The sequence below is a fragment of the Microtus ochrogaster genome, chromosome 8, assembly GCF_000317375.1.
Source record: "Microtus ochrogaster isolate Prairie Vole_2 chromosome 8, MicOch1.0, whole genome shotgun sequence".
NCBI lineage: Eukaryota > Metazoa > Chordata > Mammalia > Rodentia > Cricetidae > Microtus > Microtus ochrogaster.
This window is the reverse complement of record NC_022015.1, coordinates 54,616,727-54,637,387: the sequence shown is the minus strand read 5'-3', so window position 1 is coordinate 54,637,387 and position 20,661 is coordinate 54,616,727. Positions and strand designations below refer to the sequence as shown.

At 47.0% G+C, this 20,661-nt stretch overlaps 1 protein-coding gene across 1 annotated transcript in view; it reads right to left on the bottom strand.

The window, feature by feature from the left end:
- Positions 1-8,982: 8,982 nt before the first annotated feature.
- Dock8 (dedicator of cytokinesis 8) overlaps positions 8,983-20,661 on the bottom strand; it is a 198,337-nt gene continuing 186,658 nt past the window's right edge. The window contains exons 45-48 of the mRNA XM_005352086.3: positions 18,376-18,519; positions 17,093-17,199; positions 10,333-10,503; positions 8,983-9,910 (exon numbers count right to left, since the gene is read on the bottom strand). Coding sequence (XP_005352143.2) covers positions 9,850-9,910; positions 10,333-10,503; positions 17,093-17,199; positions 18,376-18,519 — 483 coding nt within the window. The 3' untranslated portion in view covers positions 8,983-9,849. The remainder of the gene's footprint in view (positions 9,911-10,332; positions 10,504-17,092; positions 17,200-18,375; positions 18,520-20,661) is intronic.

Below are 20,661 nucleotides of genomic sequence, written 5' to 3'. Positions count from 1 at the left end.
AAAAAAAAAAAAACCAACCAACAAATAGTGTTTTCAGAATACCTAATTCTTCTTATTACAACTTGCAAGGAATAATTATATTTACTTAGTGTTTTCTATGTGCCCAGCACTGTTTTAAGCATTCCACATGCAATGCTTACCAGGCTAAAGAAGGCACCTGCTAAATGTGCTAAAAGTCACGAAGTAGGACTAGCACAGGCAGGGTACGTGACTGTCCGTGGATTCCTACCCAGTAAGGAGGGACATTAGGACAGGAACTTGGAGCTATTCACTGACTTACCAGGTCATCACCAGTCATATTGATACCCTCTAGGCACTGGGTCTGACATAACCTTCGAGCCCATCCATGCCTTGAAAACTGAGAGTCACCATTCCAGCTGAGTGGTTTAGATTTCTCCATAGTCACAGGATAAATAAACCAAGACTCAATTGCAAGTTAGACTCGTGGCCTTTGAGTCCTTTACCAATAAGTATGAGAGTTGTAAGTGTCTGGCTTTTCTCCCCTCTCTTCTCACTCACCATATTGCCTCCCCTGGTTATTCTTGGAATGTTCCAGGCATGCTCAGAACTTGTTCCTGCCTCAGGGTCATTTGTGTCTGGTGTTTTCCTCCCTCCCTCCTGACCAGCATGTTCTTCCTGTGCTCGCCTGTACTTAACAGACAGGCACACTGTCATGTTGCTATTGAAAATTGCCATTCCCTGAGCTAAAGAGACGGCTCAGCAGTTAAGAGCACTAGCTGCTCTTCCAGAGGACCTGGGTTCAATTCCCAACACCCACAAGACACCTCACAACTACTTGTAACTCCAGTTCCAGGGGATCTGGAACCCTCACACAGACATATGTGCAGACAAAACACCAATACATAAAATAAGAAAGAAAAGAAAGAAAGAAAGTTGCCACTTCAGCCCTTTGGCACAGCCTTTTCTTTTTCTGTTTCCACAGTAATCATCACCATCTAGATAATAATGCACTCATAATGTCTGTATCTGTTACATCTGAACAAGACATCCACATGGGCGGGGACGTGGGTCTGTTCTGGTAGAGTTGTTCCATTGAAAATGGAATTGTCAACCTCTATTCCAGCTGAGCCTTCTTAACCCTAACAATGGAGCTACCTACAGAATTTACCTCAAAAGATGTTTCCGGGGAAAATTGTTGCCTTTTAATACTTTATATATTAACTGCCATGTTTGCCTATTTTTCTTAAGTTAAAGGTTATGTGCTAAGAGTGTCTAGAAATTTCCAGCTATGATGGTGCACACCTCTAATCCTAGCACTCAGGAGGCAGAGGCAGGTGCTGGATCTCTGAGTTCAAGGCCAGCCTGGCCTACAGAGTGAGTTCCAGGACAACCACAACTACACAGAGAAACCCTGTGTCAAAAAACCAAAGAAATAAAAAGTCTAGAAACCACATAAGACCTGCAAACAGAAGTTGCTTTTAGCCTAGAACAGAGATACACCAGATCCAAAGTGAAATAGTCCTACTGCCCTGGTAATGGGCCCATCCGTCTGCACAGCGACTCTATAAAACTGAGCAAATATTTATCTTCGACATCAGAAGAAGTCAGTTAAGCAAATGACGTTTCATAAGAAGTGAAATGAAAGACTTCCTTCCTTTATTTATTCTGGATAATCTATTAAATTTTAGTGTGGGTTTAGTTCGCCAGACATAGAGGCATTGTCTGTAAAAGGTCAGCACTCTCTGTATCTCTGCCTCATCCTGTGAATAAACTATAATCTTAGCTGTTCTGTACACCAGCACGCTATTTGACTGTGTAATAAATGGCACGACATTTTCTTCAAACCAGCTAATCAGATCAACCATAGTGATAGTAGTTTAGTTAACCTTCATTGTGCGTTAAACGCTAGGAGTTGCACCTGTGTTTCTTGTAACGCACTCCTCGGCTCTACATAAAATATGGTATAACTATATATCCCAGTGAGCTAAGCAATTTCCCCTATTCACGGAGTTGGGGCCAGAGGCTCAAATCCAGATCATCTGTCAGGTCCCTAAATCAGGCCCGGTTCAAGGGACTCTCCTGCCTCTGGCCATCAGTCTAAGCAGTTAGCCTTACCTAGTCCTCTTTAGGCCAGTTTTCCAGCAACTAAAGACTATTCCTTATGAGCTGATACTACAGAAGCTATTGGTTGTCTTTCTGAACCTGGGTTTAACAGCCTGTCCTGACTTTCATCTGCTATCTCTGGCAATTGTATAAAAAGACATATGGTGGTTCTTTGTTGTTTTGGCAGTTCCCAGCGAGGAAGGATTTTCCAAAACAGATGAACTAGCTGTGCCCCATACTACATCGGGATGCCAGAGTGGACCCAGGCCTATGAACTATAAAATGTTTCACTTATTTATCCATAAAATAAACATATATCTTCTGAGGACTTTCCTTATGCCCACAATCTTTGTAGACCTTGATTGACCAAGCCTGAGACTATACCCCACTTCTGGAAGGCAGGGAAAACATCAGTTTACTTTAAACTTTCTACAGCATAGTAACTGGGAATGGAAAGAGGGCGGTTCCCAGTTTAAACTCAGAGAAGTAGATGTACTTCTTAGGGCCCAAGGACCAAAGTTGACTTTTGACTAGTCCAAACTTCTTGGGCCTCTCTGAACACTCATGAATCTGCTGTAAGCCAAATATTGGACACACTCCTGTCACACTGATGCCTAAGTTCTGCTGTTCTTGCCCTCTGTATGCAGGCCTCCAAGCAAAGCAGAAGGCCATGTGTGGGCTCTTATTCTTGGAAATATGAGAAAGTCCTTAGGTGTGCTAACATGGAAAGGGGAAATGCCATGAGGCCGCAAACCCAGACAAAGAACCACAGGCAACTAAGGAATACAAAGTGAGGGAGGAGGGGTCTGCCCCAGGGAAGAGCACTCAGACTGACTTTCTACTACCGAATGACCAGCCCTGAAATCATAACCAAACAGGTCACACTATACACACAAACAGGTCACATTTATGTATTTAGGAATGCGTGCATGCACGTGTGTGAACAAGGTGGGGTACATGGGAAGGGTTTGGAGGGAAAAAAGACAAAGGAGAAAATGATGTAATCACGTGGGGTTTTTTGCTTGTTTGTTTGTTTGTTTGTTTGAGACAGCATCTGTGTGTGTGTAGTCCTGGCTATCCTGGAATTCACTGGTAGACCAGGGTGGCTTTTGAACTCACAGAGCTCCACCTGTCTCTGCCTCTGGAGTGCTGGGATTAAAGTTGTGTACCACCACTTTTCTGGGGGTGGGAGGTTGGAAAGCATGTTTTAATTAAGAAAAAAACTTTAAAAGCAAGTCCTTGTCCCCTTGTTCAGCACTCAGTGCTTGCTGGGTTGAACTTGAGAATTCTCAGTGCTTGCTGAAGTGTGGTCACAGACTCCCTGTGACCTTGTTAGCTAACCAGCAGCCTAGTGCCTCTAGAATAAGATTAGAAACAAATTAATCTGTCTTTTTCCTTCCCTTCTCTCTCTGTCTCTCTCTCTCTGTCTCTCTCTCTCTGTCTCTCTCTCTCTCTCTCTCCCTCCCTTCACCTGCCTTTACTCCCTTAACCCCCAGCCCTAGTATGAGCCCTACTCTCCAAATTCTTGGGTTGTCCCCTGCAGCAGCAGCAGCAGCAGCAGCAGCAGCAGCAGCAGCAGCAGCAGCAGCAGCAGCAGCAGCAGCAGTTCTCAACCTGTGGGTTGTGACCCCTTTGGTGACCCCTTTGGTGGGCTAGAACGACCTTTTCACAGGGCTCACCTAAGACCATCAGAAAACACAGATATCTACATCATGATTTATAAGAGCACCAGAAGTACAGTTAGAAAGTAGCAACGAAAACGATTTTATGGTTGGGGGTCACCACAACCTGAGGAACTGCATTAAAGGCTTCCAGCATTAGGTAGGTTGAGAACCACTGCCCTATAACATTTCTGTGCTTTCAATGTTGCGGGGGAGTGAGCTTAGGAGAGGGAAGTTCTGACTGAAGCAGCTCCCCGGGGTTGAAAGCCAAAACTGAACCGGCTACATATTAACCACTTGAAACCTCGGGTGCACAGCCATTCCCAAGCATTCCAGGGAATGGTTGCAAGCTTGCCTTTTAGACACCTTTCACAACAGACTGGCCAGGAAGCTGGGCCACCCCGGCAGCATTCCGACAATGGTTCTCTGAATGTGATGTTGGCATCCCACTCTCTGCTGTAGGGTTGGAGCCACACTGCTCAGTCGCTCACCCTCACTCAAAAGTGAGCTCTCCTGGGCACCTTGGGTGAATCTGACATGTTCCAGTTCAGCAGACTCTGGCTGACTAGAGAGTCCCGGGCACCCCAGCACCTCAGAGGGCTGCAGTTGGAATCTGTGACAGATCTGTGATCTTTATCTCACACGGCCCTCGAGGCCTAGACATTCTCACAGCTTCGTGAGGCACAAAGTGAGGCCATGCCTGAATGCACAGGAATGCAAACCCAGCGATTATTTACCAGGTGGGACGTGGGCTCTGGGCTTCTTTCTGGCTTGAGATACCTCTGTCAAGTGTCTGCTTCTAGTTTTGATGGACTGTGTTCTAAACCTGTTTTAACCTGAGTAGGAGAAAAAGAATCCCATATGGAGGAAGAAGAATCTCTATATGAAGGGCCATCTGGAGAAACGGGTGTGCAATAAATCACCGTGAGCATCAGCTGGACTTACTGGGGGCCCAGCTATTTTCCTGCAAGTGGAAACAGGAGAAAACAGCGTTGGCCCCTGAATTTTGCCATGAACGTCCTTATGGGAAGGCCAAGGTCCCAAGACACTGGGCTGTCAGCCTGGGAAGAAGCTGTGCTACCTGGGAAATGGAAGACATTTGCTATTCCCTTCTTCCCCTTTCGTCCATAGTCATTAAAAACACCCAACTTTTCTGAAAAAGAGAAAAGAAAAAGAAAAGCAACCTGTTTCCTTGTACATGCTTGCTTCTGGAAGGCATTGTGTTTGGCAGTTTGCACTGACTCACTGAGGTACAGGGTTGCCAGTCAGTGCCATAGTGGCAGAGTCGCCATCAGCACCCACCTAACTCCCTTGGCTGCTTCTCCATGTGGGAAGTTTCCCATCACAGTGAAATATTTGGGACTGACTTAAACAATAGACATGGATTTTCTGTGGGAAAACTAAAAGAGGTCTATATGAAATAATTTTGGGTTTCTCTGTGCACACAGAATAATTTTAAGGGATACGATTTAAAAGAGCAAAACAGGGATTGGAGAGATGGTTTAACAATTACGAGCACTTGCTGCTCTCCCAGAGGACCTGAGTTCTCACCCCAGCACCCATGCCAGGCAACCGACAACTGAATGTAACGACAGCTCCAGGATGTCTAGTACCTTCTTCTGATGTCTGCAGGCACTAGCAGGCACATGTACACACCATATACACATGTGTACACACACACACACACACACACACACACACACACACACACACTTTATTTTAAAGAAAAGGAGAATGGAAGAGACCTTAATATTGAGCTGGCTGCATCAATTCCATGCTGTGGGGCTTGCCCTTCTATGAGCAAATTGCCCCTTCACGTTCTTTCCCCTTAAGAGGTGATGAACCGACCCAGGGAGGGCTGTTGTCCTCATCCTTTAGTCGGTGATCCAACCCCAGCCAAAGTTCTTCTTTTAGATTTTTTTTCCCTACTGAAGACTGCCCTCCCTCTTTGGTGAGATCACATGACTGACACCCAGATTTGTAGGAGGCATGGCCCCCATCATTTGGAGAAACCCAAAGGTCGAGGAAGGAAGATGGAATATCCTCAGGAGGAGGGATTCTCACATGGATACCCCATCTGACCTCCAACCTAGCAGTCTTGTCTCCTACTACCCCGAGGTCTTGACCATCCTTCTACAGCCTCAGCTGTATTGGGAAGCCCCATCTCTGTCCCTCTGTGCACAGTGCCACCTCCCCTTCTTTTCTTCTTGGTCTCTTCACTGTCTACAGCTGGCACTGGCTGGTGCTATGCCTTCCCTTCCTTCGCATAGCTGTTCTGGCTCTTCGAGGTACCTTGGAGAGAGATGAGATTCAGTCTTGTGCATAGAGGTGTTGCTAGACTATCATACCCTGGGGAAAGCTCCCACCCGTGAGAGCCAAAGGAACAAGCAACATATTTTATTTATGAGCACTGGTGTTTTGCTTGCATGAGGGTGCTGGGTACCCCAGAGCTGGAGATAAAGACAGCTGTGAGCTGCCATGTGGGTGCTGAGAATTAAACCCAGGTCCTCTGGAAGAACAGCCAGTAGGAACAAGTAACTCTCACAAAGTGCACTTATTTCCCAGTGGCTGGGCACAAGGAGCAAGGCCAAACTCTTACAAAACAGTGACGTTGACCTTAAGACAGGAATCACACTAAGCGAGAAGTCCTGCTGGATGACCCTAGGTGGCTAGTATATATCTGGGTGAGAGCTTCCTGCTTTTAAATCATCTTCCCTGGCTAAGAGACCGTTCCTGCCTTTGATAAAGTGGAGAGGCCAATCATAAACACAGATACAGTTGTAGGATGGTGCAATGTGTTGGGAAGGAAGTTTCCAGAAGCAAGTGTTGCATAGGGCACCATCTATGGTTCGGTCCAGGCAGCACAGATATCATGGAGGGTGGAACTGCCCCCAAACCTCCACCATAGACAGCTGCATGCGGGGGCACAGGGTTCTCTTGGGGGCATGGTGGGCTCCTGTTTCCTTTACTGTACGAAAGGGCTTGGACCTCTGGCTGGCACCTGGATCCTGGGAGCAAACAAGCATGCCTGGGGTGGAAGGTCTCCTCCCCCACTTCCTTTTACCTTTTCATTCCAAGCTCACATCTAGGTCTGGATCCCCACCTGGGGGGGGGGCTCAAGAACAACATTTTAGGACTGTACCCACTTGCCAAGGTTTTTTACTTCGATTCCTACATTGATTTCATTTCACAAATCTTCACAACTGAGGCCCTGAAAGCTTTCTTTCTTGATAAAGTGGGGTGTCTCCCTTTTTAATCTCTGTCCCTCTCTAAACCCCAGGCTACAGTACTTTTCTGTCCCCCAAATCCCTGTGCGTGCCCTGGAGGCACTTGACTCGATAAACTTTTAAACCTGCTATTGCCCAGGAGACCATGGGTCTTGGTGGATTAGAACCACTGAGATTATTATCAGTTGCTGAATTCCACGCAATCCTCTTTAGAAACCTTTTGTTTAATATGCTTTAGAGGCATTCTGGACCCCAATTGCAAAGTGGGTGCCCAGGGCGGGGGAGGGGGGTCAGGGGTGGGGGACGGCTGCAGACAGAGCCCAGCTTTTGACCAGCAATGTTATTTTAATTATTGCAAATCGGTCATGGCTGCCAAGTGCTCACTTTCATTCCTATTATTAACTGGGAACCTTGCCGGCCAGTGGCTTCTTTTCAAGTGGAAGTCTGTGGACTTTGATGCCCTCAGGGGGACGCTTCCAGTCAAGCTGAATACAGGTGGGCCAATGTGGTACTGTATTTCCTCCCTGGGAAAGCGTGGAAGCATGCTGGGAAGGAGGAGGCGCAAGTGGGTCTGGCTGGGTTCTAGGTCAGTTACACATACGCGCGCTGAGTTCTGTTGATACCTTTCCTTCCTTCTGCCCAGAGGACCTTGTTAGCCTTTGCCAGGCTGTGAAAACTGGCAAGGCAAGTGGGACAGACTAAGCATTTGTTTTCTGGTAAGTCAGGCCTCTGTCCTGCCCGCACCTTTGGCCTCGTTTTGATCAAGGTTGCCAGCACCGGATGCGGATGCGGTGTGTGGGGGCGGCGTCTAAACTTTCTCCTGGTGTTGGTTTAAAGTAGAGTTACCTTACATTTTGGGTGGTACTTCTGAGTTTCCAAAACTGGTTCTCAGTCACTTGGTTTCTCATCGGATTTCCTCAGGTGGAAGCAGGGTTCCTCTTTCAGTGAGAAATTTCCGAAGCTCAGAGCCCTAAGCAAGTTGGCTAGTTTTGCAGGGCTATGGAGTGGAAAAATAGAAAACCAAGACTTGTGCTCCTTGGTCGGAAGACTTCCAGTGCCCACGCAGACTCTGCAGTGTCTCACTAATAACCCCAAGAAGCTTGTTGGGCAACAGGACAGTTGTCGGTGTCCTTATCTCTTTGCAGAGAAGAGCTAGTGAGGGACAGAGGTGAGGGAGCTGTTTCTTCCTTTGCATCTTTCAAGGCTGTAACATTTGAAAATCACCCCCCCACACACACACACTCACAGGCTCCTTGCTGCCACTGTGTTCCCAAGAGAAACAAAGTAGAAATGACAAACATTCAGCTGTTAGGCTAATGCCACAAACATCTTCCTTCAGGGTCGGACCGATTGCTCTGTAGTTAAGAGCACTTTTTGCTTTTACACAGGACTGGAGTTGAGTTCCCAGTGCCCACATGGTAGCTAGTTTTAATCCAAGTCAGGTATATACAAGTATTGAGTTACAACCTGAGGTGAAGTGACAGCTGCCCCCTGAAGGAGAGAGAATGGAGCACACCACAGGGTCCCCCTCAGCTTTCCTCCAGGGCTTGCCCAAAACCAAAGGGCTTCTGTGGCATGTCCGGATTCTCACGGTCAGAGAGCAGGTTATTTGTGCTGTGCCTGGGAATGTTAAAATGTCTCTCTCCTAACTCCATCTGTTTAGATACACATTCAGATCAAAGCCCAAGCAAGGTCTTTGTTTATGCTACTGTTTAAATAAGAGCAGCAAGCCTTATTTAATTTTTAATGTCTTCCTTAAGACTATGAGTCGATGCATGCCCAGTGGTTTCTGCAAACATTTCGAGACTGAGGACTGAGAGAACTCTGTTCTGACCAGAGGGGTGAGATGCCGCATTACAGAGGCCACTCCGGACGCCACTGCTTGACCAAGGCCACGCGACCATGGTCTCTGCAGCTCTGCAGCACTCTGAGTTGTCAAAGTAACAAACAGCAGCTGCACAGGGAAGCATTTTGCTTGTCATTCTTATTCCATCTTTAGTATTAGTCAAGGTCATGAGTTGTAGGAAAAATATATAATTTAATTCTCAAATAATAACGTTCTCTTTTTTCCTAAAATACATCGTCAAAAGAGTCCATAGCTAATATATTTTGTAGCAGACAGAGAACACGATGTTCTGGAATGAAGGCAGAGCTATTACCCTTTTATAAAAATCCATGTCGTCCCAGAGAAAAGGAAAAGGAGTGAGCGAGAGCAAGCGTACAGGAAATCAGCAAAATGTTATGGGAGAATTGTTCCCGCCTTGGAGAATTTGCCATCAGTGAGGTGTGGCTGGGCAACCTGTACTGTCTGTCTCCCACAACTGTCCCCTGGGTAAAAGTGGGCTCACGCAGCTTAACAGAAACAACACAGAAATAACGAGACAACGCTCAGTCCGGCAACGCAGGTATTCCAGATTCCCAGCCGTTACGAGAGAGAGGCTTCCAAGGCATCTTCTCATAGGCATACTGGAAAACGGTTCACTCTTCTGGAGTTTCTCTTTCCTTCCCACCAAGCAGATGAGTGAATTCACTTGGAATAGGCCACGGGACAGTTTTCAACTCTTCCGTCCACAATCTGAGTTTATCTTAGAGATTTAAATACAAGTCAGAAGTCACTTCATAGGTGGACAGTGATGGGCCACTCAGCAGACATCTTAGGCTTTGCTTGTACAGCATTGTGAAAAACACTTTAATAAATATGGTTATGCCCGCTTTTCCCACCCCACCCCAGCTTCCGGAATACACTTGGGTATCGTTCCATGATCACGGACCCCGAAGCTTCCAGGGCACTGGTTGGGCAGGGACTGTGTAGTCAGTCTTGGGTGGCTGCTGTCTCCGTACCAGCGAGTCCTTTTGGGTCGTAGGGCCTCAGTCACTACAGGTAAAGGTGGCTTTTCTCAGCTGCCCTGTGACAACTGGTTTTCACATTTCCTGAAGCTAGATCTGTGGAAGGAGTCCCTGAAGGAAGGAGAGAGAAAGATCACAGAAGGATTAATTGGCCTTTTAATTGGGGTGAGGGAATTATGATCCAGAAAGATATTAGTGCTGGGAAACTTAGTAAATAAAAAGAGGAACTGAGACCCATTTATACTATACACTCTCATAAACACACACAGACACAAACACACATACACACATGCATGCACATCAGCTACACTGTGTAGTCTTGGGAATACCCTGGCACAAGGCCAATAACAAGGGGCTGGGAGAGGTCAGGGGAAGGTTGGTTGGCTGGAGGCCTGCCTCCAAGGCCCCTAGTCCGCTGTTGGTGTGTGTGTGGGGTGCCTCTGCTTTCTGCCAGTAGCAGGTGAGCAAGCTGGATTTGTGGCACCCCAGTGACCTCCGATGCCCAAGAAGAGGCCTCTCTGGACCCTGCTTACCTCTTTTGACTGTCAATTCTGAATATGGGCTTGTAGAGCTCTGGGATTTTCCGCTCGATCATGGGCCTGAGGCTGTCCCTCAGCTTGTTATAGTTCTTCTTGAGCTCCTGCTGGTACTCCCGCTGCTCCGCCGTGATGAGCCGCCTGTTCTTCTCTACAGCCTCACCGCATCTGAGGTGGAAAGAGGAGGTTGTATGTCCTTATTGTCTGTGTTGAGTGACTTGGAGGACAGCAGCAGCATGGCAGCTTCTTGAATACCTCTGCTATTATCTGCGTCCAGAATGTTTCCTCAGGGCCTGGTTATCAGCTGACAGGCTCTGGGGATGTGACTGGATCATGGGGCTTTGGAGCTCATCCGTGGACGAGTCCATCTATAGGGCCATTCTCTGATGGGCAAGTGGGAGAAATAGGAGGCAGCATCTCAACAAAGGCAGTGGGTCCTTGAAGGAATGACCTTGGGGGGTACGTCTTGTTTGTAGCCTTTCTTTGTTTCCTGGCTACCCTGAAAAGAACAGCCTCCTCCAAATCATGCCCTGCCCCCATGATGATCTGCCTTTTTGTAGGCCAAAGTAATGGATCCAGTTGTCCACCGACTGAAGCTCCAAAAACTGTGGACTCAGTAAATCTATTTCTGGCAAGTGCTTTGTGTCACCGTGATGTAAAGTTCACAACTACAACCTCTGATATGCTTGTGTGTGTAAGTGTATGTGTATGGTGTATGTAAACATGTGTGATGTGCACATGTCTGTGCTAACACTCAGAGATCAAAGGAGGACATTGGGTAGTCTCCTCCATCACTATCTGCCTTATCCCTTTGAAGCAAGGACTCTTCTGGAACCTGGGGCTGATGAGTTTTGCCTTGGCAGCACAGTAAACCATAAAGACAGCAACCCTTCAGTCTCTCCTCATTCTTTGATTGCTGGGGTTACAGGAAGGTGTGGGACCATGCCCTGCTTCTTACATGGGTGCTGGGATCCGAACTCAGGTCCTTACGTTTGGGCAGCAAGTGCTCTTACGCACTGAGCCATCAATGAAGCCCCACTAAGAGTGTTTTCAGACCTTGTGGCCCATCAGTTCCCCATAGAGCTTTCCTAAAGAAGACTGTGGCCAAGCATGGCGACATACCCCTTTAATCCTAGTATTTGGGAGGCAAAGGCAGGTGGGTCTCTGTGAGTTCAAGGCCAGCCTGGTCTACAAAGGGAATTCAGGACAGCCAAGGCTGTTACACAGAGAAACTCTGTCTCAAAAACAAACAAACAAACAAAAAACCCCAAAACCAAAAAATCAAAACAAAAGGCAGACTGTCAGGTCCTGCTTCAGGTTTGAGAGTCAGCACTACTGGGTTCTACCAGGCATTCAGCCTAGAGTCTTGAAGAAAGCCAACTTACTTGAAAAGATGAGCTTAGAGAAATGAGTTTAGAGTGAACTTTAAAGTCACTATCAGCATAAGGTCTTCAACGTGAAAGTTGACTTGGGAAATTGAAATCTGAGGCTGTATCACTCACATACTGCCTTACATTACTAGTAATAATAGTAATAACAAACTAGTTCTGTTTATTTACACCCTGAAGCACCAGAAACCTACACAAAGTGTACTAGACTCACACTTTCTTGGGGGGCATGGCCACCCTCACGAGGAGCAATTCCTGCCTAAAATGAGCTCACGAGAGAAACTATAAGCCAAAACTTATAGCTGTGTAAGAATGAGAGACAAGCCATAAGCCAGGTGTGGCGCACACCTTTAATCCTAGCACTTGGGAGGCAGAGGCAGGTAGATCTCCATGAGCTGGAAGGGCAGCCTGGTCTACACAGTGAGATGCTGTCTGAAAAAGGAAAAGGGATTAGCGATAACACTGATGTGGGAGTGATTTCTTATTAATAAAGAAACTGCCTAGGCCCCTTGATAGGCCAACCCTTAGGTGGGTGGAGTAAACAGAACAGAATTCTGGGAGAAAGCTGAGTCAGTGAGTCGCCATGGTTCTCCCACTCCAGGCAGACGCAGGTTAAGATCATTTCTGGTAAGCCAGCTCCTGAGCTACCTGGATATTAGAAATGGGCTAGTCCAGGTGTGAGAGTTAGCCGAGAAAAGGCTAGATGTAATGGGCCAAGCGGTGTTTAAAAGAATACAGTTTCCGTGTAATTATTTTGGGGCATAAGCTAAGCTAGCCATGTGGGTGGCTGGGTGCCAGGGACGCAGCCCACCGCTCTTATTTCAACATAACACAGCAAAGTAAAATAAAACAAGAAAAAGTAAGAGTAGCTAGAAAACCCAGGGTCAAAACAACTCAAACAGCAACAAAAAGTAGGAAAATGAAAAGACAAAAAGCCCTAGAAAAGAATGAAATAGAATTTCTAAAAATGAAGTCCCAGAGATAGTAAACCCTTAGGAGCCAGGTTAAGCTAGACACTACTGGAGAACTAATGGCAAAGGCTGACAATTTCCCAGAGCTGAAAACAGGGCCCATTCCCCTACTGAATAGATTCTAGCGCACTCCACGGTGGTGGAACACTGCAGCATTAAATCAACAAGCAAAAAACCCACCTCAAAACAAAACAAAACAAAACAAAAAAACAAAACCCACCTCAACCCATGGCTACCTGACTTTTGGGACCAGACGACTACAGCATAACTGTTCTAATTCAGTCTCGGCCCCAGCAATCCTTCTACCCAGAACTCTAGTCCTCTCGTCACAGAGCATGGGGGCAAAGAGCGTGTCCAAGGGACGGGATGGGGTGGAGCCAGAAAAGCAGAGAATCTGCACCAAATTTAGTTTTCTTGTTAGTCATTGCAGGTGCAATGAGGAAGAACAAAGAGATCCGTGTGTGCACGCAGACATGAGTGCAAGGGCCCAAAGAGGCCAGAGGTGCCAGGACCCCTTCGGACTGGAGTTGCAGGCAGCTGTGAGCCACTTAACGACAGTGCTAGGATCAGACTCAGGCTCCTTGAAAAAGATCAGTTCCCTCATTCAGCTGCTGAACCATCTTTCCAGCCCTCTAAATCACTTAGTATTTATAATTTTTTTTAAATTTATTTTATGTGTGTGAGTGTTTTGCCTTCATGGGCCCATGGAGGTCAGAAGAGATCATCAGATCCCCTGGGACTGGATTTAACGATGGTGGCAAGCCACACACAGGTGCTGGGAACGGAACCCAGGTCTTCTGCAAGGGAAACAATGCTTTTGAGCCACCTCTCCAGTCCCGATGTTTATCATCTTTAGTTTGTGTCTGTAGGTGCGATGTGTATGCAACCTGCAGTGTCTGCAGTGCATGTGTAGAAGCCAGAAGAAGACATCAGGATTATTCTGGAGAAAGGGTCTCTTACTGGACGTGGGACTAGGCTGCTGACCAGCAAACCACAGCTATCCTTCTGTCTCTGCCCCACTCCCATGCTGGGGTCACAGGTGCATGCACAGCGACATCTGGCTTTTTATGTGGGCACGGGGGATTTGAACTCAGGTCCTCATGCTTGCACAGCATGCACTCTTACCCATGAGCTATCTCCCCAGCCCCAAGTCTTTGCAGAAATGAGAACAATCAGAGAAGGGAGAGAAAATAAGGAAAATATTGCAGTGTTTATGATGCTCTAGCAGGTTGGGGAGAAGAGGAGACAAGTGTGGCATTTGTCTGTCTGAGTTTTTGAAACCTGCAGGCATTTCCTCTTAGGAAAGGGCAGAGAGAAGACTTTTTGCTCACTTGGCAGACATCTGAAGAGTGCCAGGAGTCTGGGAGTGCTGACTGCTGCATGCCAGGCTGCCAGCTGGGTCTGGTCAGCTACAGCTGAGTCAGAAGCCACTGCCCAAGGGCAGGAGAAGCGACTACAGATTCGGGCAGCGCCATGTCCACAGAGCTGTCTTCACAGGAAGGGTGGCTTGGAGTCACCGAGGAGTTCTGGGTTACCGACCAGCCTCCTGGGAAGCCAAGATGATAGAGCTCACAGAAACACAGGCCCAAGAGGGGCCACACTTGACTTCCAGTGGTGTCACCTCTGCCACCTGGATACAGAGAACATACCTGTGCAAAGCACTTGATGCTGCTGTCCTGTTCTCAGATAGCAGTGACTTCTTCCTCATTGGACTTGGAAGACTGAGCAACTGGGGGAGGGGTGCTTCATCCACTGCTTGTGCTGAGGGCAATTTACCTGCTTGACGCCCATTTTAAAGGGACAGTGTGACAGGCTATGGCTCCTGACAGCGTGGAATAACTAGTGGGAAAGTTAACTGCAGTTATGTCACAAGGGCAGTAGTGGCCGGTGGGGCTTTCTTCTCTATGGCCTTCCTGCTTGGGGCGTGACCTCTCCACACCTGCAGTGTGAAGAGTGTGTCGGGCGGGAGAGGTGGTAAGCTGGCACTGACAGCTGGCCCCGAATGGCTCTTGGCTCACACTTGTCTTTTTAAAGAAGAAGGCAAAGGAATTGAATGATGACCGGGTGGTGGCGGTGCCTGCCTTTGATCCCAGCACTGGGGAGGCAGAGGCAGGTGGATGTCTGTGAGCTTAAGGCCAGCCTGGTCCACTTTAAAACAGTGAGTTTTAAAGGATGTTGACTTTGAATAACTCTGTTCAAAGATCCTCCTAGGGAAACAGATGATCACCTGCCCTGCCCTCTGACTGCAGTTTCCAGAGGCCTGAAGCTAATCTGGAGCACACGCCTGGTAGGGATCAGCTAGGGCACTTCATCTATGTGGGTTCTTAGGGAGGACCCACCAATGGCATTGAGCGATCCAGCAGAGGGCATTGATGTGAACCCTAAAAGTGCCTCTTCTCTCAACCAACGTCCTTTTCTGTTTAAATTTCGCCCAGAGCCATTGTGCCTCTGTCTTTCTGGTCATGGCCTGCTCTCAAGCACAGGCTGCCCCAGCTGGACTCCCATGAGGCAGTGGGGCTGGCATTCCTGACAGTCTTACAGCCATGTCATCCTTCTAATAGTCACGGCTCTCTCTCACTACCATCTTCTTCCTTCCACCTGAACATTTGGGACAGATAGTAGGTGATAGTTTCCCATAAAGCCCACCCCGGCCCACAATGGACCTGCCCTTTCTGATCTCCAGATCCCTGTATCTGGAGCATTTTTAGAGTTCTCAGTACACACTGCACTGTATTGTTACTTAGCAATACAATGGTACATCCCATCATCAGGGGCAGGGGAAAGCCCAGACCGAATACCCAGAGCAGAGCAGACAACACATGTTATACATTCATAGCCCACGAGGTTCAACAAGGCCAACTCTGGAGACCTGTCCTGCAATGAATTTCAAGTGAAAAGACATGGTGAAAAAGTCCTTCTAAATAATGATCCAAATATTTTTTTCTAGCCCTTTGCTACAAAAATATCTAGCAATTAGCCAGGCACGATGGCATGCACCTTTAATTTCAGCGTTCCAGAGCCAGTAAGTACTTATCCTCTGTAAGTCTGAGGATAGCTGTTCAGCATAGGGAGTTCCAGGCCAGTCAAGGTACATAGTAAGACGCTGTCTCAAGGAAGGAAGGAAGGAAGGAAGGAAAGAAGGGAGGGAGGGAGAGAGAAAGAGAGAGAAGGGGAAGGGAGGAAAGGATGAAGGGAAAAAAAAAGGACCACAAAACAAAAACAAATAAACTACTATGAGTAAAGAACATGTACCTTGTATACAATGACAGAATTGCTATCAAAAGGGAAACACAACATTAATAGATGCGACCTATCATATACACCTATTTCCAAGCACCCGGGCTTCATTGAGGGACACAGCGTATGATAAAGGCAGCATCTCCATTTCACCCAACAGCAGCATCCTAGTGAGTTTTCAGTAAATTCAGCAAACTAACTTTCAGGTTCCCGTTCTCCCCACCTGCCCTGCAAGGCTATTCCCGTATTCAGATGGGGCACCAAGGTTGTGGATGGGAACGTGACTGGCACATACGCTCTTCTCCTGTAAGTGAAGCGGCATCATACCCGTCCCCAGCCTTCTGTTAGGGCCGCTGGAGACCAGAGGTACCTATCTGTTTTGCAGGGGTCACATGGCCCTGCCCAAAGAGTCATTTTCTGTCTAGGCTGAACCAGCTGCCCTTGAAGCGAGCTGCACACAAGTCAGTAGCTCATGCGAGGCTGGCTTCGCATGGGGACATGTCTTCTTTGCGAAAGCCTTCCCTTTGTCTACCCAACTGTGGCAAGTAAGTCACTGTACAGTGTGCAGAACCACATTACTAATGTGGTTAATAATACTATTCTATGCAAATAACAACACTAGTCATGCCAACAGTCTTGACTTAATTGGGTCAGCCACTACCAGCACAGAGAGAACAGGAATGGCCGAGATCCAGAAGACCTGCCACCACTCAGCTCTGCTGCCAACTGGCTCATGTGTGGCCATTAGTAAATTCACCTCCCATCGCCAAACCTCCCATGCCTCATGTGCAAAGAGAAGAAGATACCTGTCTTCCGTCATGACTGTGGGCGCAGTGCAACAGCAGGCGCAAAGCATCCCACACATGGAGTGTTAGCTTCTCAGTGGTCAAACAAGCACTGTTGCTCTACTGCCTTGGTCCTTAAGCGTATGAGTGAGTGTGCGTGTGGTGTGTGTATGTGTGTGTGTGTGTATATCATAAGCATCTGGCAGGGTTCTTAAACCAGAGCCTATGATCCATAGTGATATCTGGAATACTTTTTTATTTGCTTTTGTAGCGGTGGGGATGGCATCCATGGCCTCATGCATATTGGGCAAACACTCCATTGCTGAGCAGTGGCCCCATGTTGCCAGGCCCCAGCTGCTACCACCCCCCTTCTTACCTCATTATGAACTCCTTGAAGCATAACCTCAGCTTGTTGTGATGGCGATAGAGCTTTGGGTCAGCGGGAATTTCAGCCAAGAACACTTGGGCTACCTCCAGCGGTCCCTGATGGAGAAAGAGAAACACAATACAGATATCGAAATGAAAATTAAATTGCTTGGGAGAGAGAGAATGTTGGGAGGGCTCCTTAGTTCGGGCATTTAATTTTGTAGCTTGTTTCATGAAAACAAAAGGCCTAGGGAAGTCTTGAATTTCTCAGGAAATTGGTTCCCGAGGAGGATTAAGAGTTTTAGGAGAATACTGACTAGTATTAAGTACATCTTCTCAATCAAATACTAACCCTACAGCCTTCCCTTCATACCACAAGGTAATACAACTCCAGGAAAGGCTACTGCGAGGGGTTCCTCTAACACAAGAACTATCTCTATTTGTTCAGTCACATTTGCTTCTCTGGTAGCCCTGGTGCAAGAAACCATTTTGTGTAAGTCCTGGTTTGAGTCGGAGAAATGCACAGGCCATCTGTGGCCTATGGTTGAGAGAGGAAACCGCGTCTGTTTTCTTCATAGGACTGGGACTCCCATAAGCAGAAGTGTCCTAATGGTTTTATAGTATTGGACACACACTAGTCTTTCTGCTGTCTGGTGCCTCTGTTACCCATATTTTGAGCAGACTTAGACCTTCTGCAGGGGAAGCTAGAGGAGGTGCTGGCTGGGAAGGACAATGGTTGGTGAGTTTTTGAGCGTGCTGGGATGGAGAACCAACGTCAAGGCCATAGACAGAAGGTGCTAACTAGACTGGTGTGTCTCGCCATCTGAGACAGGCTGAGTTCGATGCTTACCTCATGTGTAATGGTTCTCACAGGAATAAGAAACATCACTTTTTTTACTTGGCCTGAGAGTCGAGTCCCAGGTCAATCCTGGTTGGCAAGACCCTTGCTATGCAGGGTATACTTGGTAGCTAACCAAGGAGAGAAATGGGCTGGGCCTTTTCTTCTCTATATATACCTTCTTCGATTAGTGCCAAGCTCTGTCCAGAGCTCTACCTATGCTGGACACAAGTCAGCTCTCTTTAACAGGACTCCAGTTCTGGGTCACATTGCCAGATCTGGTCCCAAAGTGTAGACTCTGAGAAAATGGCATTTCTTGAACACAGTCCACTCCTTTCTAGAATTTCTTTGGGAAGACTGCATGTGGACTGATTCATCAAGTCTTAAGAAGAGTGTAGACCTCATGAGCAAAACAGTAAGCCCTGGTCGAGATGCTGTTAGTGGACCCTCTTTACCTGATTCACAGTGGCTCCTACAGAGCCCTGCAGAACCATCTGTAGCATCTTGGCATCAGGGGGCTCCTGGTGTGTGGCCACAGCTAACTGCAGGGTCTTCTTCTTCATATCTTCGATGGCAACTTCAATAGGAGTCAAAACAAACTAAACAGAAGACAACAGGATAATAAGGTCATGGTCTTTCTCACAGTGCCCAGAAAACCTGGAATGCTGACAGGGAGGCTGTCTGGCTTTGAAGAAGCAGCTAAGGAAAGACTTCCAGGGGACTTTGGAGTAATCTGAACAGGCCACATAGAGAGATGGACCCGACATTTCTTGAGTACCTACATGTTTAGTATTGTAAGTGTGCTTCTGTTTTAAACACCCTCCTGTCCTTCCCACTCTATAGTCAAGGGTGAATTTATAAGATCAAGTAAGTAACACAAAATGTATTAAGTGTTAAGGTACAAATTTGATCGTAATTGGTCCTCTATTCAAGGCCCATGCTCTTTCTACATGGTTAGGTTTCTTTTTCTATTATTGAACAAGTTACTCGAGTTACAAGGCGGAAAGCACAGCAGCCAAGATCTCCTTTCCATCATCACATAAGTTTTTGGCATCATTTGTGCCCTTTCCAGCTCACCCTGGTGCAGAGGATTCTCTTCAGGACCGAGCTAGTTGTTAAGTTCTGCTGATTTGGGGTAGGGGCTTTCCTGAACATGATGGGTCAAATCCTGTCTCCCCCAAGCCCACATGCTAAAGTCCTAACCTCCAGGAGCTCAGAAGGTGACCCTATATGTAGGTGGTAAAGTTAGTTTATTAATGTGGACCTAATTCATATAATTTGTGTCCTTAGGAGATGAGAAATGAGGACACTATTGTGTCTATAAGACAAGTGATGTAAACTGATACTAGGGGATGGGGTCCTTCAAGTCCAGGGGGCACAGGCCTGGGGTAGATTCCAACCAGCCAACCCCCTGAATTTGAACTTTCATGCCTCTAGAACCGTCGAGACAATACATTTCTGTTGTTTAAGCCATTCAGTTCGGGACACTTTGTTACACAGCCCAAGCAATGGAAACCACAGAGTAGTTCTAGAGAACTGCATATGGCTAATCAGGACACTTGTACAGACAATGTATCTCTGTATTGCGCCTAGAATATCTTACTGTTCTAAAGTCCAAAGCAATAAGAACCACACTAGATGCCTCCAAAACCTCCTTCCTATCGACAGTCTCCAGAGCAGGCTCCTCTACCCTCTGGGAATGTACCTCCCTGAGGAAGCTGCATCCCTCAATGGTGGTCTGGATGACTGCTCTCCAGCCAGGTCAGCCCATGAGCGGATGACTGCAAGTCCTCTTTGCTCACGGACTTGATTAGGCCTGTTACACTTGTTATTTTAATGAAGAACATATAAACTGATGAACTAAGGGTGTGGAAAGAAAGAACTGTTTCTATGAAGATCAAGCGGAATGCCTGGTTGGGTAAGATGTCATGAAAGTAAGTTGCAATAAAAATTCCTGTCGTATTAGGTATGCACGAGACAGCTGTAAGAGGCTTTGGGCTAGGCTCATCAAGATCCAGAAGTCATCTGCTTACACATCAGTTAACAAGGATTTGTAAGGCTTCATTCTGCATCACGGAAAGCAAGCAAGCTGAAAACTGGGTGTGGTTTATACAAGAAAGACAATGCTATCTGTTGTGACCAGTAAAGCCGCGAATTGGAGGAGGCTGCAGTCGGTATAAAGAGGTGGTATGCGAATCAGCATGTAGGAATTTAAAGGAAAAAAGGGAATGATTGTGATGGACTCTACTAAAATGGGTTAAAGTCTTCCAAAATACCATAAGGCCTTTCTTGCCAACATTTTTATTAAGAAATTGGAGTCAAATACTTGGTACACAGGATGAATGTGGAGCCAGAAGCCAGGGTGATATAACTGCCTCATCTGAGCACCAGCTCAGGGGGACTGCTGATCTGTGCTTCCCTCTCAATTTAGACTACAAGAATGCCTGAAACAACACACACACATACACACACACATACACACACACACACTTGAAATGGAAGGCTGGGGTGTAGTATTCACCTAGCAAGCCCAAGGCCTTGAATTTAGTACCTAACACTAGAGGAAGACACTGCACAAACTATTTAAGATTTAGATACAGCCAGTCCTCTCTCCATGGAAAGTTGGTTCTGGGGACCACTCTCTCCAACCACACTGAAATCATCTGAGGATGCTCAGGGTTTTGAACATGAAGTATACCCATAGCATCACGTGCTGAGGGCCTAGCTTCCAACAGAATCCT